This window comes from Oryctolagus cuniculus, chromosome 20 (assembly GCF_051225735.1).
Source record: "Oryctolagus cuniculus isolate XC-2025 breed Fujian yellow rabbit chromosome 20, ASM5122573v1, whole genome shotgun sequence".
In the NCBI taxonomy this organism is placed as follows: Eukaryota; Metazoa; Chordata; class Mammalia; order Lagomorpha; family Leporidae; genus Oryctolagus; species Oryctolagus cuniculus.
Genome location: NC_142886.1, coordinates 28905729 through 28919236, shown reverse-complemented (window position 1 = coordinate 28919236; position 13508 = coordinate 28905729). Strand labels below are relative to the sequence as shown.

The window sequence follows — 13508 nt, the reverse complement described above, 5'->3', positions numbered from 1 at the left end:
GGTTTCTAAAACAAGAAGTATTTCTGAACCATCTTTGCATCTAAGCTCACCATAGGCATGTTGCTGTGTCCCAGTATTTGTGGGATGAGTATTCATGATCCACCAAAGACTCCCTGTTGAAATCCTAACCCCAATGCAATGGTACTTGAAGCAGGGCTGGTGGGATTACTTAGGTCATGAAGGTGGAGCCCTCATGAGTGAGATTAGTGCCCTTCAGAAAAGCACTGCAGAGCATTCCCTGCCATTCTTGTTAACCTTGGGGAATACAAGAAGGACACAGCAGTGTGCTAACTGGAAGAGGCCTTCACAAGAATCTGACCATGATTGTAGATTTCCAGCCTCCAGAGCTGTGAGAAGCACTGGTCTGTTGTTCATAGACCACCCAGTCTATATTGGCTTGTATAGCACCCTGAACTAAGACACTGTTGATCTCAACTCCAACACTTCGACAGCTCTGAGGTTATCTCAGCCATTCACTTACCTATTCCAGACACACTTCCAGACTTGTTTTATATCAGGGGTTGTTCTAGTTACTGGGGAAACATGTGAACAGACAAAGCCTATGTCCTCATGGTGCTCACAGTTAAATAAAGGGAACTTGACAGTACCAAACCAATGACTGAAGGCAACCAGCAATGTAATGAATACAGGTGGGCAGGATTGCTTGCCATTGTTTTAGAGAGAATTTGAGTAGGGCAAATCCCAGAATATTGTTTTCCCTGACAGTGATTTGCTAATATGCATCTGCCAACACATATTCACTTGCATTTATATTCATAACTCATTTTATAAGACATATTACATAATCCTTAATAATAACTATTATAGAAAAACACCATTATTGTATAATGCCATTAGGCTTAAGTTCATCATTTCATTTGCCCTTAGAAGAACACTACAGAGGTCTTAGCAGTCTGTGCTGAGTTAGGAAACTCAGACTCAACACCAAGCCATACGCCCAGTGATAGTTAGCATTCCTCAGCAGCTTTTCTGATTTTAAACCTAGAATTTTTTTATACCAGCACTTTTACCTCAAAACCTATTCTGTCCTATTCCTACAAGACAGGGTTCCAATTCATTCTCATATAATATTTCTCTCCTAGCAGCTAACTGGGGATTCTTGAAAGATTCAACTATTGCCAGGTGATCCCAGGATAGTCCAGTGGTCAACAATGCCTGAGAGCATTTCTCTAGGAAAGACACTTATTAATTTACAAACGTGTAGTTACACTCCACTCAGTAAATAGTTATAGAGAATCCACCAGGTGCTAAGAACTATTCTGGGAGTTGAGGATACAACAAGATCAAAAGTAAGCTAAACATTAAAATGTGAAAACATAAAGAGAAACAAGATGCTGACATGGAGATATTTAAGTGGCCAAGACTCTCATACTGATAGTGAGGGTGTGTATAGAACCACATATCTTGATGATAACTAGGACACCCTTGATTTTGGCTTTTACAGTGCCATGAAGTTAAGAGATGTGTGCACAGGTAAAACTGGCTTTGACACAATAGCAGAGCCAGAACAAAGACTTTAAGAATAAAGAACCAGAGTTCCAAGATAAAACCTATTTAGTGCCACACGTGATGAAGTATCAATGATCTGGAACAGAAATCTGCCAGTCCCTTCTTCATGTCCCAATCTGAAGAAAATGTGCATAGGAGCACCCAGGTCAGCTAAGGGTAACTTAGACCTACAGATGCTGAGAAAAGACAGAAGTCGAATGAAAGGTAAAGAAGAAAAGAAGGAACTGTGAAACACTGAAGGAACTGTTTTAAGGTTAAATAGCTGAAATGGATGCGTGGGATTTGCAAGGAGCTAATTCCAACATAGCTGCAAGTTCTTCCTGTTTATCAAGTTCTTGAAGACAAATGCCAAGAACAAGAGAAGAATTTCCCACATCTTCTCATAGAAAAGTGAATTGCAATCATTAAAAGGAAAGAATAGGCCAGGGCCATACTGCTCTGAAAGTTATCTGTTCAAAGAACTCGCAAATTGGGAAACCTCTGAGTCTCTTAGAAAGACTATCAAGCTGTATGAAGGGAGAGTTCATGGAATTATGGAGTTAAAAGCACAAATATCACATGTTTACTCTGATTCATGGTAGTTAATATACAGAGTATACAAAACATTTGAAGTATATGGGTGAAATTGACATCTTTGGATTTAATTATTGTTTACAGCCCTTGTCTATATTCCTGCTGAACAGTGATCCTACTAATTTGTACTTTTTGAACTCTATTTAGTGAAGCATCAAGCCTTTGACTATAAAGTGAATTAGAAATGTTATTGCAAAAATTTAAAAAGAAATCAAGGAGAGGAACAAAGGGAGGGGGGAATAAGGGAGAGAAGAACAGAAGTATCATATTCTTAGAATTGTATAAAAGATTTACATTAAATCTGTTCTCTTTGTATGAATAAAATGTAAATTTAAAAAATTTATTTCTGTGTAACAGTTTTTAAATCCATTCACAGCTTTTTAATAATAAGCATTTTCCATGAACTTGTGAAGACCCCACATACATCAAAAGCAGAGTGGGGTGGAGACAATAAAGTTCTCATTTGCCTACTACTTTTCTCATGTTTTAGACTTTCCTCTTTCTAATTTGGTCTGCATTGAAAGGCAGATTTGTGCTATGAGCTAAGATATGGGTACAGTGTTTTATCATCAATTATAGTTTTTTTCTACTATTATCTTCAGAACTGCTTTTAATTTTTAAGCTATTAACTGACATTTGTCTTTTTAAAATTGTATTTGAAGGACAGAGAGAAGGAAAGAGAAACAAACATCTTTCATCCACTGATTTACTCCCCAAATGCCCAAACAGCCAGGGCTAGGCCAGGCTGAAGCCAGGGTCCAGAACTCGATCCAGGGCTCCTTTGTGAGTGATAAAGACCCAACCACTGGCCGGCGCCGCGGCTCACTAGGCTAATCCTCTGCCTTGCGACACCAGCACACCGGGTTCTAGTCCCGGTCGAGGCTCTGGATTCTGTCCCGGTTGCCCCTCTTCCAGGCCAGCTCTCTGCTGTGGTCAGGGAGTGCAGTGGAGGATGGCCCAAGAACTTGGGCCCTGCACCCCATGGGAGACCAGGAGAAGCACCTGGCTCCTGCCATCGGATCAGCGCGGTGCGCCAGCCGCAGCGGCCATTGGAGGGTGAACCGACAGAAAAGGAAGACCTTTCTCTCTGTCTCTCTCTCTCACTGTCCACTCTGCCTGTCCAAAAAAAAAAAAAAAAAAAAAAAACCCAACCACTTGAATCATCACCTACTGCCTCTTGGGGTACACATTAATAGAGAGTTAGGATTGGGAGCAGAGCTGGGCCTGGAATGTAGGCATCCTGATATGGAAAGTGGGAGTCCCAAAGTTTCTCAACTGCTAACTCAAATGTCCACCCCAAGTAAAATTTCTGACCTAGGTTTTCTACTTGGGTGTTATAGTATATATGTATATCTTTGTAGGTGCTTGGGTGTGTGTGTGTGATTTACTTAATTCAAGTTCACACTGACAAAGTCTTTAGAGAAATCCTCCTGGTTTATAAGTCTTATTTCAAAATTTCCAGGGGTATCCTTCTAGATTAACAGATAAAAGATGCATGGGAAATTGCTCCATTGTCTGAAAACATGTAATTGAGAAATGATTCAATATAATTGTGGGTACAAAAGTGATAAAGAACACCCCTAAATCCAATCCGAGAGAAATTCCACACTCAGGGTCACCACACCACAAAAATGGATGAGTGCTCTGTGGCATCCAGTGCCTCCTCACACCCTTGGCAAGGAGAACAGCACAATCTTTCTGATGAGAGTACAATTCCATCCCATGACTTAACAGTACTTAGGAAGCTTTCAGGATTCCTTAGACATTGGATAGTTTATGCCTTTAATCTACTCAAATAGGGGTATTTCTCAGGGAAGAGGTGCTCTCGCCGACAAAATTCTTTCAAAACTAACAGTGCAATCCCTGAAGCCAGCAGAAGCAGAGGCAACATCCAGTACAGAAGAGGAAGAACTTTGAATTCTCCTCTGAATTTGTCCTTCAGACTAAGAACAATATGAAGCAGCATGAAACAACAGGACTGGATTTTCCCTCTTTTGATCACCCCTGTCTCTCAATTCACACATGATTTATTGCAACAAAGCCCATCTGAAATGTCACTTTTCTAAAACTGACTCCCACCTAAAATTTATCTGCTTTCTCTATTTAGTCTCTGGCACTGAACACATGGTGTAAGATACTGTAATTATTCATTTACTGATCTCATTTCTCTTCCTAGATTAAAAGGTCTTTGAGCAAAGAGACCATGGCTTGCAAAGAGCTACCACCTTTAGTAACAGCACATAAAAATGTACCCAGTGATTATTTGATAAAGTGACCCATTCAACACATACTTATTACAGACCTACTATGAGTCTAGCATAACAGCTGCAATTCCTTTCTTGACATGGTTCACAGTCCAGTGACAGGAATGAATGGATGTAATGTTCCACAAATTTCAAATAACTATAATAAGAATAAAACATATGCCCTGAGAGGAGGCTCATAGCATGTCACAAGGAATTTTTATCTACAGAAAGAACACTGTTAGCTTCTCAAGGAATTTCCCTGGGGAAGTGGTATAGATATCTTAGGCAATCAAGCTTAGCTTAGATTAAGCAAAATGTACAGTGTATTTCTCTGATGACACAGTATTCTGAAAGAACTCTACCAAATCAAGTCTGATTCTTTTTGCCTCAGCAATTGACCTTAGAGACTGAACTTACACTTGACTCAAGCCCCCCTTGCTCTCAGACAGAGGTCTCAACACATCAGCTACAATAGTAATAAATGAGTAATGGCAAAGCCTCACTGCTTTCATACAGCTACAACTAAAGGCTTTCAGGGAAGGAAAAAAAAAACAATCTTCTGAGCCTTAATGTTATATTCTGAGAATTTTCCCTCATCTCAAATAATGAGACTCTTGGGAACACTGGGCTTGGCATAGGCAAAATAATACATATGTTATATTTTAGACAAGGTACACACCCACAAATTGAACCACTTTTAGCTAGAGCTTCCCTACTAGCTAAAGTCAGAAGCACAGCATCCAGGATTTACACATTTCAAAGGCTTTTTTCTGTTATTGTATTTAATGTATAAAGAACAGATACCTGTGGGATAAAAGTCTCTATTAGAGGAGGAAACAGAGCCACAGAGCCCCTAAGTGATACACCAACCAGCTGAAGCCTGGACCAAAATGAAGCACATCTGATTCCAAGTCCAGCGTCCTTCCTGCTACCACCTATCACCTCATGGGCTAGACTAGAGGACAGATGCAGCCATCCATCTCAGCATCTCATCTGCTCTGAAATCCCCCCTCCATAGAATAAACAGAGCCGTGTGAACTTTACCTCTTTAAGGCAGCCCATGAAGTTGTTGCTGACGGGAGAGCCGGGCAAGTCAGCGGTACTTGGGCTTCCTCCCACATAGAAGAAGTCATCTGAGCCCAGCATGGTGTAGTCCTCTTGCGTGTAGCCCGTCGTGGTGAGAATGCCATCCACAGAGATTGTCACCTGGTAGAGCGACATAGGGACAAAAGAAAAAAACCCCAGCAATGACCTTACCATCCTATCAAAATCCAGTGGCTTCCCCTGCTTGTGATGTCACTTCATTGAGATTTTGTTGAGGTATACTCTTTCTAATTTGGTTTGATTTGGATATGTGCAGCCAAGTTCCATTTTCTGGTCTGCCTCCCTAAGCCCCAAGTCTCCAGTATCCCCCTGTAGACTCACGGGAGAGTGGTTAGAAAGGCCAAGCTGAGCACCTTATTCCGTCCATTGCACTCTTGACTTAGTCAGGCTAGAAAATGGAACCATCCTCAGACGATATCACTTGTCTCAGCTCATTGCTAACATGATTGTTTTTTCTTAGATGATTGTTATTTATGATGGTAATGAGAAACAGCAAAGGAGACATTGGATGATGGGGTTTGTTAGGGGTTGGTCTTTGGTTGTTGATGTTTATTCCTTTTTTCTTTTCTTTTTTATTTGTTTCTTTTTTGGCTCACACCACACTGACAAACATGCATTCGGGGAGGGAAGGAGAAGGTTCTCAGTTCTGATGTGTTATGGATGACACATGCTATGGAACCCCCAGGACACCAACCCCTGCCCTCCCATGACTGCCATCACCACCACCAAAAGAAGAAATGACCCCAACCAAAAAGGCAACTCAAAATAAAGAAAGTAATAATAAGGCATGATAATAATAATAATAATGCCCACAGGGAAGAAATAGCACCCACACACCCCAACATCCATGAAAAGGATAGAGAGCAGAGAGAAAGATGGCACCTCGAAGCGTGCACACACCACACACTGACACACTCATGCGAAAATTATCTGAAGCTAAGAGGGAAGGCAGAAGAACAAAAGTAGGGGAGTAGGAAAAGGTGAGGAGAAAGAACAGAAAGAATCAAAATCCACTTCACACTGGCATGCATTATACAAACCAAAGAACAGATGGAAATGATAAAAAATAAAAAACCTCACAACTAGCAGGTAAGCTTTCCCCTGCCTACCACCTCCCTCATTATAAAAAAGGGGGGAAAAAGGAAAAGAACAGAAGAAAAAAGAAAAGAAAAAGTCCAAACCCAACCCCAACTAGATGAAGGATGGGAGGAGAACGAAGAAGATTTGGGGGAGAGAAGAAGGTGGAGTCGGGTTGATGGTGGGGAAGTTGTTAGTCATGAAGAGGTGAACGAGGAAATGCTGAGGCAATGGGGAGTCCACAAGACAGGAACATGCCATGCAGAGGTGAGATGGAGAACACAACTGGAGGGGCTCTCTTGGGCCATATGGGGGAGAAAAGTAAAAGAAGGGAAAGGAAGAGAGGAGGAAGGAGAGCTGCTTCCTCTCCAGATCGCCTGTGGCAGCTGTGGCCACACAAAAGGGAAAGAGAAAGGGGCATTGCAGGAGCAGGAAGGAGAGGAAAGACAGGGGGAAGAGTGAGGGGAGAGGAAGGCACTGAGAGAAGAAATCCTCACTGTAAATCTGTCGTCCCTCATCTGTCTCTTGGAAGGTGCAAAATAAGAAAACTAAGTAAAACAAATTTAACTAAATGGGAAAACTTTCTTTTAAAAAGATTTCTGTAAAAAAACAAATTAGGGAAAAAATTGGAAACTGGAGAAAATGAAACCGTCCCCACCAAACTGGATCCAAAATACCATTTTCAGGATGGGTGCGTCCCCTTCCGTCTTTTTTAAAATTTAATTTTAAAAGAAAAACAAAGGCTTGCATTTAATTCAACAAAAATGGAAAAAGAAGAAGAGATAAGTATAAAAGAGGATAAACAGGGGGATTTGGGGAGGAAAAGGGTGGCAACACACGGCAAACCCAAAAAAAGAGACAATAAGAATGATATCTACCAGACAATGTAGTTTGTTTACCATAGCGTGTCCGATGCCTGAGTGCTTTGCGGAGAAGGGGGAAGAAAGGAAATTAAAAATTGTGAACAGAACGATTGTTAATTAAAAAAACCAAAAACAAAGATGAGTCGTTAGGGTGTTAGTACATTAGTCGGTTAGTAAAATGACACATTGCATGAATGATCTTGTGTTAGTTTTTCAAAAAAAAGGCACCCAACACAGAAAGAGAAGGTGGGGGAAGACAATGAGACCAGGACTCTATGGAAAACCTTGCCACCCTGGGCACAGCCAGGGAAGGACCTGTGCTCCACCATGCCCTCGTAATGCCCCGCTTCTTCCAAATACCACTCTGATCAGACCTCATCCCAGGTGGAATTAACACCATACTTACTTCCCAAGGGCTCTTCTGAATGAACACTGCCCACGTTCCCTTCCCGCCCTCTTAATACATACAAATCCCACCTGCTCTGAAAGAAAGCCCCCCCCCCATTTGTCAATCCACATGTAGATAAACAGAAATACCAATATGTTGGGGATTTTTTTTTTCACTTCTGACTACATGGATGGACGATGATGATTTTCTCCTAGAACAAAAAGAACTTCACACACTTACAGATCAAAGCCAGCATAGGAGTGCATTGTGTAGTATGTCCTGAGTTTCCATTTAAAGATCCACAGCCCCCCTGATTTTTGTGAATTTGTGCAGCTGGGGCTGTGGGAAGTAATCTCTTCTTTCTTTCCTCTTAGTTTAGAATAACTGTGTCATTAGAATGCATCAAAGAAATTGGAGTCATCTTTGTCATCCCATGAGGCTACTATTTTTTTTTTTTTTTTTGCCAGAATGTTTCATGTTTAAGTCTTCCTGATGCTGTTCTTAAACAATGCCTTTTAAGGTTTTTAAGCAATTCTCCTATGGAAAGTAGGGAGAATTAACTGTGATGAGAGAAGGCCAACAATTAGTTTTCTCTTTGCTGTTTTCAGACACTAAACTGCCAGAACACCCTGACCTGGGAGGCTGGAAGGTTGGCCGGCCCCAGGTTATGTGACTGGTTTAACAAAAGTGGTACAAAGAGGAAAGAATGACCTCAGTCTGAGGTAGGCAGTGGACAACCATCTCCTCCACACGCTCCCACACTGGCCCTCCACCATGCTAGGTAGGTTTTGGAACAAAGTCCACATTCCTTTCCCCCATGGAAAGTTCCAGTAAAAAACCAGCCTGTGGCCCTGTCTTGACTTAAAGGCAAAGCCATAAACTGATGACCATGAAGGAAGAAATGAGGAAAGTTCTTGTCCATTTGGTAATGAAACTCCAGGTAAACTTTCTTCAGGTGATGTTTGGCCAACAGACACCATCAACATCACCAATAAATGTGCAAGAGGCTGCCAAAAGTCAAAAATATGAAAATACTTACATTAAAATTTTATATAAAGATATTTATGAAATGATTTGAAGTTTAATTGAAATCTGATAGGGGCCTCCTACCCTTACCAATGTATCTTGTATCTTGGGGAATGCAAAAAGATTCCTATACATGGCTTCTCATGGGGAAAATAATAACCTTGGATTATTGAGCACTGAAAATATTGCAGGTGCAAAATCGACTGCTTTTCAGAGATTCGCCTCCCTTTCAACAAATTAGGTTTGCATGAAAACCCGAGTTAGGATCTCAGTGAAGTTCTGTTCTATGTGCACTTTCCCAGGTGAGATTTATACTCCTCCTGCCAAAAACGATCCCAGTGCCGCCAGGCCTCTGTCACCTTGTCTAGCAAGAGAACTGCACCGGGCTGTATCCTTGGCACCAGGGAGACTCAGTCACCTTTGAGAGAGGATGCTCAGTGTGTAAATCACGCGCACGTCACAGCGCGTCTAGCACCCAGACCATGGATGAGCTCATAATCCTACTGCAGCATAAGGTGCTTTGCATATTTAGACAGCGCACATGGCTGGGGAGGATTGTAATCACCATTTCGCAAACAGAAACAGTGCTGTAGAAAGGTCGAGGGCCTGGTCAAGGGCGTCGAGAGGAGCTGAGCCTTAGAACTGTGAGCAGAAATCTCTCAGGGTGGCTTCCCTCTAGAGACTACGACTAAACCAGCACAAACTCATGTTTGAATGACAGTTTGGTTTTCCTCTCTAATTGAAATGACTTAACTGAGGCCTGATACTATTTCCAACAAGTGTTTTCAGTAGACACAAAAGCAAGCCTTTCTCAGGCAAATTGGAAACATTCTAAAGTGGCTAAGAAATATGTGGGAGGTGAGAGACAACAAATTGGTGAGAATCATGATCTGACACTGTGCTCCCTGGCACAGGAAAAGTCTCCTGTCCACTAAGTAAAGCCTAACAGGTATTTATTTTGTACTTGTCAATCAAAGCTGAGGAAAGGTCATATTTTGGCTTTGTTTTAGTTTCTACAGCTCGCATTTATCAAGCCCTTCTTTGTTAGCAAATGGAACTTTGATGTGCGTTCTCTTGACAGTTGAGAAGTTCTCTTCTGGGGAAGTACGGGGGGAATAATGAGAGATACTATCAGCAGTAGGACTCTTTGGCCTTAAAGACAACATGGAACAGTGATTCCAAAAGGTTGACTCCACGTGTGTTGAGATGACTGACGTCACATGGCAACTTCCCCCCAGGTAGAATGGAACCTCCCACCCATGTGGCTTCCCTGACATATCGGAATATGGAAATGGGCGTTCTGACTACTGGACTTTTCCAGTGTGTGCCAGTCTATGCCACTTGTTCAGCATTACTAATGAGTCATACTTTTGTCAAACAGAAAACATATGCAAACATTGGTCATTTTTTTACACTTAAATGTTTACAGATGAAGGCATTGATTCAAGCATGTTGCAAAACAAAATGTGGTAAGCCTTTGCCAAAAGTTTGCACGGTGTTTTCTGATGAATAAAGGATGACTGCTACGCAACATGGCAAACGCACAAGTAGAAAAGGGAAGCAAAAGAGTTCAAACAGTGACACGGAAAACGTGGCCTTGGCACCGACTAGAAGTCTAACACTCCTACTGGTGGGAGTGATAAGGTGTTATGACTACTGTCATTGTCATTATCCGTGACGGAATCACAAACAACGTCACTTGGCTAAGGCTTTCTGAAAGTGTTGTCACCTGACGGAGTTGCCTGCTTGGAACCGACCAGCGATGAGAGTCCTTGAACATGGTCAGAACCGGCAAAGGCTGCTCCAAAGCTGGCTTTTTTATTTGGGTCCTTCCACTTTCCAGGCCTCCCAGTCAACGGAAGAGTCTCGGAGGTAGAGAAGGGGCAATAAGGTGGGGCCACCGCATCAGGGAACAGAGAAACAGAGGAATTCAGAAAGATCCCAGCTAATGAATTCCAAGGCTAGAGGTTAACATAACAACAGGAAAAAAATAAATAAGTAAGTAAGTAAGTAAGTTTGTGGGGGTACTAAATCAAAAGGAAGAGAAAAAAGCAGATTTTCTGGCGAGAATTAAAATTATGGCATCGCAGCAATGGCTAACTTAATTAAAAAGAAAAATGTATTTTCAAAGACTGAAAAAATCTACCAGGCTACAGAAACAAAATGCTGTTCCCTAATTGAATTTAACAATAATGTGATAAGATTCAAATGTAATTAAGAAAATGATAAACGGAAAGCAGAATAAAAGGGATGGGAGCACTTACAATTTTTATTATCTACACAACGGAATGTTTTCCTTAAATAGCAAGCACAAATGGAGAATTGAAGTATGAGGAGAAACATATTTTAATAAATTTCCTTGTGAAATTGAAAAGACTGGGAGAAAGTTAGACTTCGATCTATGCAAACCCTTTTCTCTACACCCTCTCCATCTCACCGGACACCTGCTTCAAACCTTCCTGCCCAACTCCCCTCAGCCGAGCCTCTCTCGCACTCTCTCCCCTCAGCCATTACCTGCCGGAGGTTGCGTGTCACTTTGACATCATGCCAGGCGTTGTCGTTGAACTTTCCGTTTACTGGCTCCACAATGGCCTCAAAGGCCCCGGAGCCCAGGTTAATGACCAAGGAGACTGCACCATCCTTCAGAGCCAGGTTGACATAGTCAGCCGACTTGCCCGTGTGCAGGATGAGCCCGTTACGTTGCCAGGTCTTAAAGGAGAGAGTGATCTCATCGCTGCTGCTCTGGATCGGGTTCTGAGACAGGTCGTAGCACAGGTATTCTGAACCTCGGAAAGTGGCCACATTCTCCTCCCGAGCTATGAGAAAAGAAAAAGCAGGAAACCATCAACACTTGACCTTCAAATTCAGTCTATGTGTCTATCAATGAGAACATGCCCTGAGGACAATGCCCCTGCCCTCGCAAAGATACAACCCCAGCACTACATCCAGTTCTTCCAGGAGGTTTATATCTAAATACCAGGGAAACTAGCAGAACCAGGAACTGCCGAGAAACTGTGTCCACACGAGGTGGTGCAAGAGAGCTGGCTGCTTCCCTTTCAATTTCCCCAGCCTAAAAGCAAATTTCATGCAAAATGGTCAAGTGAGGCTTACATTGCTTTGGCTTCAGTGATGGCTTTTAAATGCTTGTAGAAGAGCTGGTCTAGAATGGATAATTAACTGTTCTGAAAAGAACTCCTTAGCTCCTGGTATATTTTATTGACCAATAACTAAAGACCAGTTGCCCCAAAAGATTTGGCTCTGATTTCTATCCATCATTAACCCACCTAACTTTGGTTTCTATGGTAGAGTCCTGAGCCCAGCAGTGGAATGTTGCTGGATTATTATGTAGGAGGTTGGACCTATGGTGATCAAGCAGGTCTTAAAAAGGGGAACAGAAAGAAATTTGGTGATATGCTTCAAGAAGACAGCAATCCCATGCTTGGACTTGAGCAAAAGGAACCACTGCTCCAGAGGTCTACTGTATTAGAGTATGGCCACATATGGCCATACTATGGTCACATTCCTCTTTGCAGAGACTACGAGTTCATAGGACCAGGCTTATGTTCCACTGGAGCCCAGACTCTCCTTAAAGACCATATCCTAGACACTGGGACCCTGTACTTTCCTAAACCCTAGCATGGCTGTCCAGGCCTCTTCCCTGGATCCATCTTTTTGAGGGAAAGTCAAGTTGCAGGGTCCAGATGTCAAACTTTGAATGGAATCAATGGAGCACTGTTTGTAGAGGTATGGGCAGTGCTTGGCCACATGGGATGGCGCAGCCACACACATTTAGATCACTCCCCTGTGACACAGTGCAGAGTCAAAGGTGGGAAAGGAAAGCCAGGCCACACGCTCTGGACTGCGAGGTGGCTGGTTCTCCCTGCTCTTTCACTTCCCAAAGCAAAAGTCAAAGGAAACCAAAATTCTAAATTTGAACCTAGATATTTTTGTTTGTTACAAAGTTATATTTGTTGAAGCTAAGAGTGCAGGCTATCTTGTAGTTAATCATTTGTTGACTGGATTTATAATTTGGACACATGGTCTTTAGATTTCCATTTGTCTTATTGCCAACAGCCTCACTCAGGATGGCCTACTTTGTATGAGGGTTGGTCAAAAGTGGTCAAAAGCTATCAAAAGCGCCTCATTAATGGAAAGGAATTGGCAACAACATAAGTTTATATAAGCAGTTTCCCTCTAAGCAAAGTGCAGAGGAGCTACAAAACGAAGTTGAGAGAACTTGGATTTTCCTTGTCAGAAACACACTTCATGATTGTTAACCAAAGCCAAGTCCACATCCACTCAGTTCCTATCAACCATTGCAGCCCTAGGTAAGTTATCTAAGTAAAATATTAAATATTTTCTTATCATGTGGTCAAAACCATAGAAGAGATACTCTTAATGTGGATGGAAGAATACCCACTACATTTTCCTAAATTAATCATGGCCTTTGAGCTTATTAAAGCATGAACCTAAACTTCATAGTTCACAGAATTAAAGAGATTAAGTTTCTCTTGCATGTCCCAAACATCTACACATTGGTAACTAACAAGGATCACCAGCACATAACTCATGCCAAATGCATTTTACCAAAGATAGCCTCAAAAAATCACAAAGCAGAAATTCAACACTGTCTGCATATTTGAAGTAGATCTTATCCAATCCCCAGCACCCTGTCCATTGTCATGATATGTCCTCTCATTT

At 41.9% G+C, this 13508-nt stretch overlaps 1 protein-coding gene across 38 annotated transcripts in view; it reads right to left on the bottom strand.

The window, feature by feature from the left end:
* Positions 1 to 13508, bottom strand: part of NRXN3 (neurexin 3) — a 1793247-nt gene that overhangs the window by 1273641 nt on the left and 506098 nt on the right. For all 38 annotated transcript variants that reach the window (XM_089322450.1, XM_070065303.2, XM_089322455.1 and 35 more), the window contains 2 exons: positions 11322 to 11623; positions 5394 to 5555 (listed from right to left, as the gene is read on the bottom strand). In XM_089322450.1, the coding sequence (XP_089178576.1) occupies positions 5394 to 5555; positions 11322 to 11623 (464 nt within the window). The remainder of the gene's footprint in view (positions 1 to 5393; positions 5556 to 11321; positions 11624 to 13508) is intronic.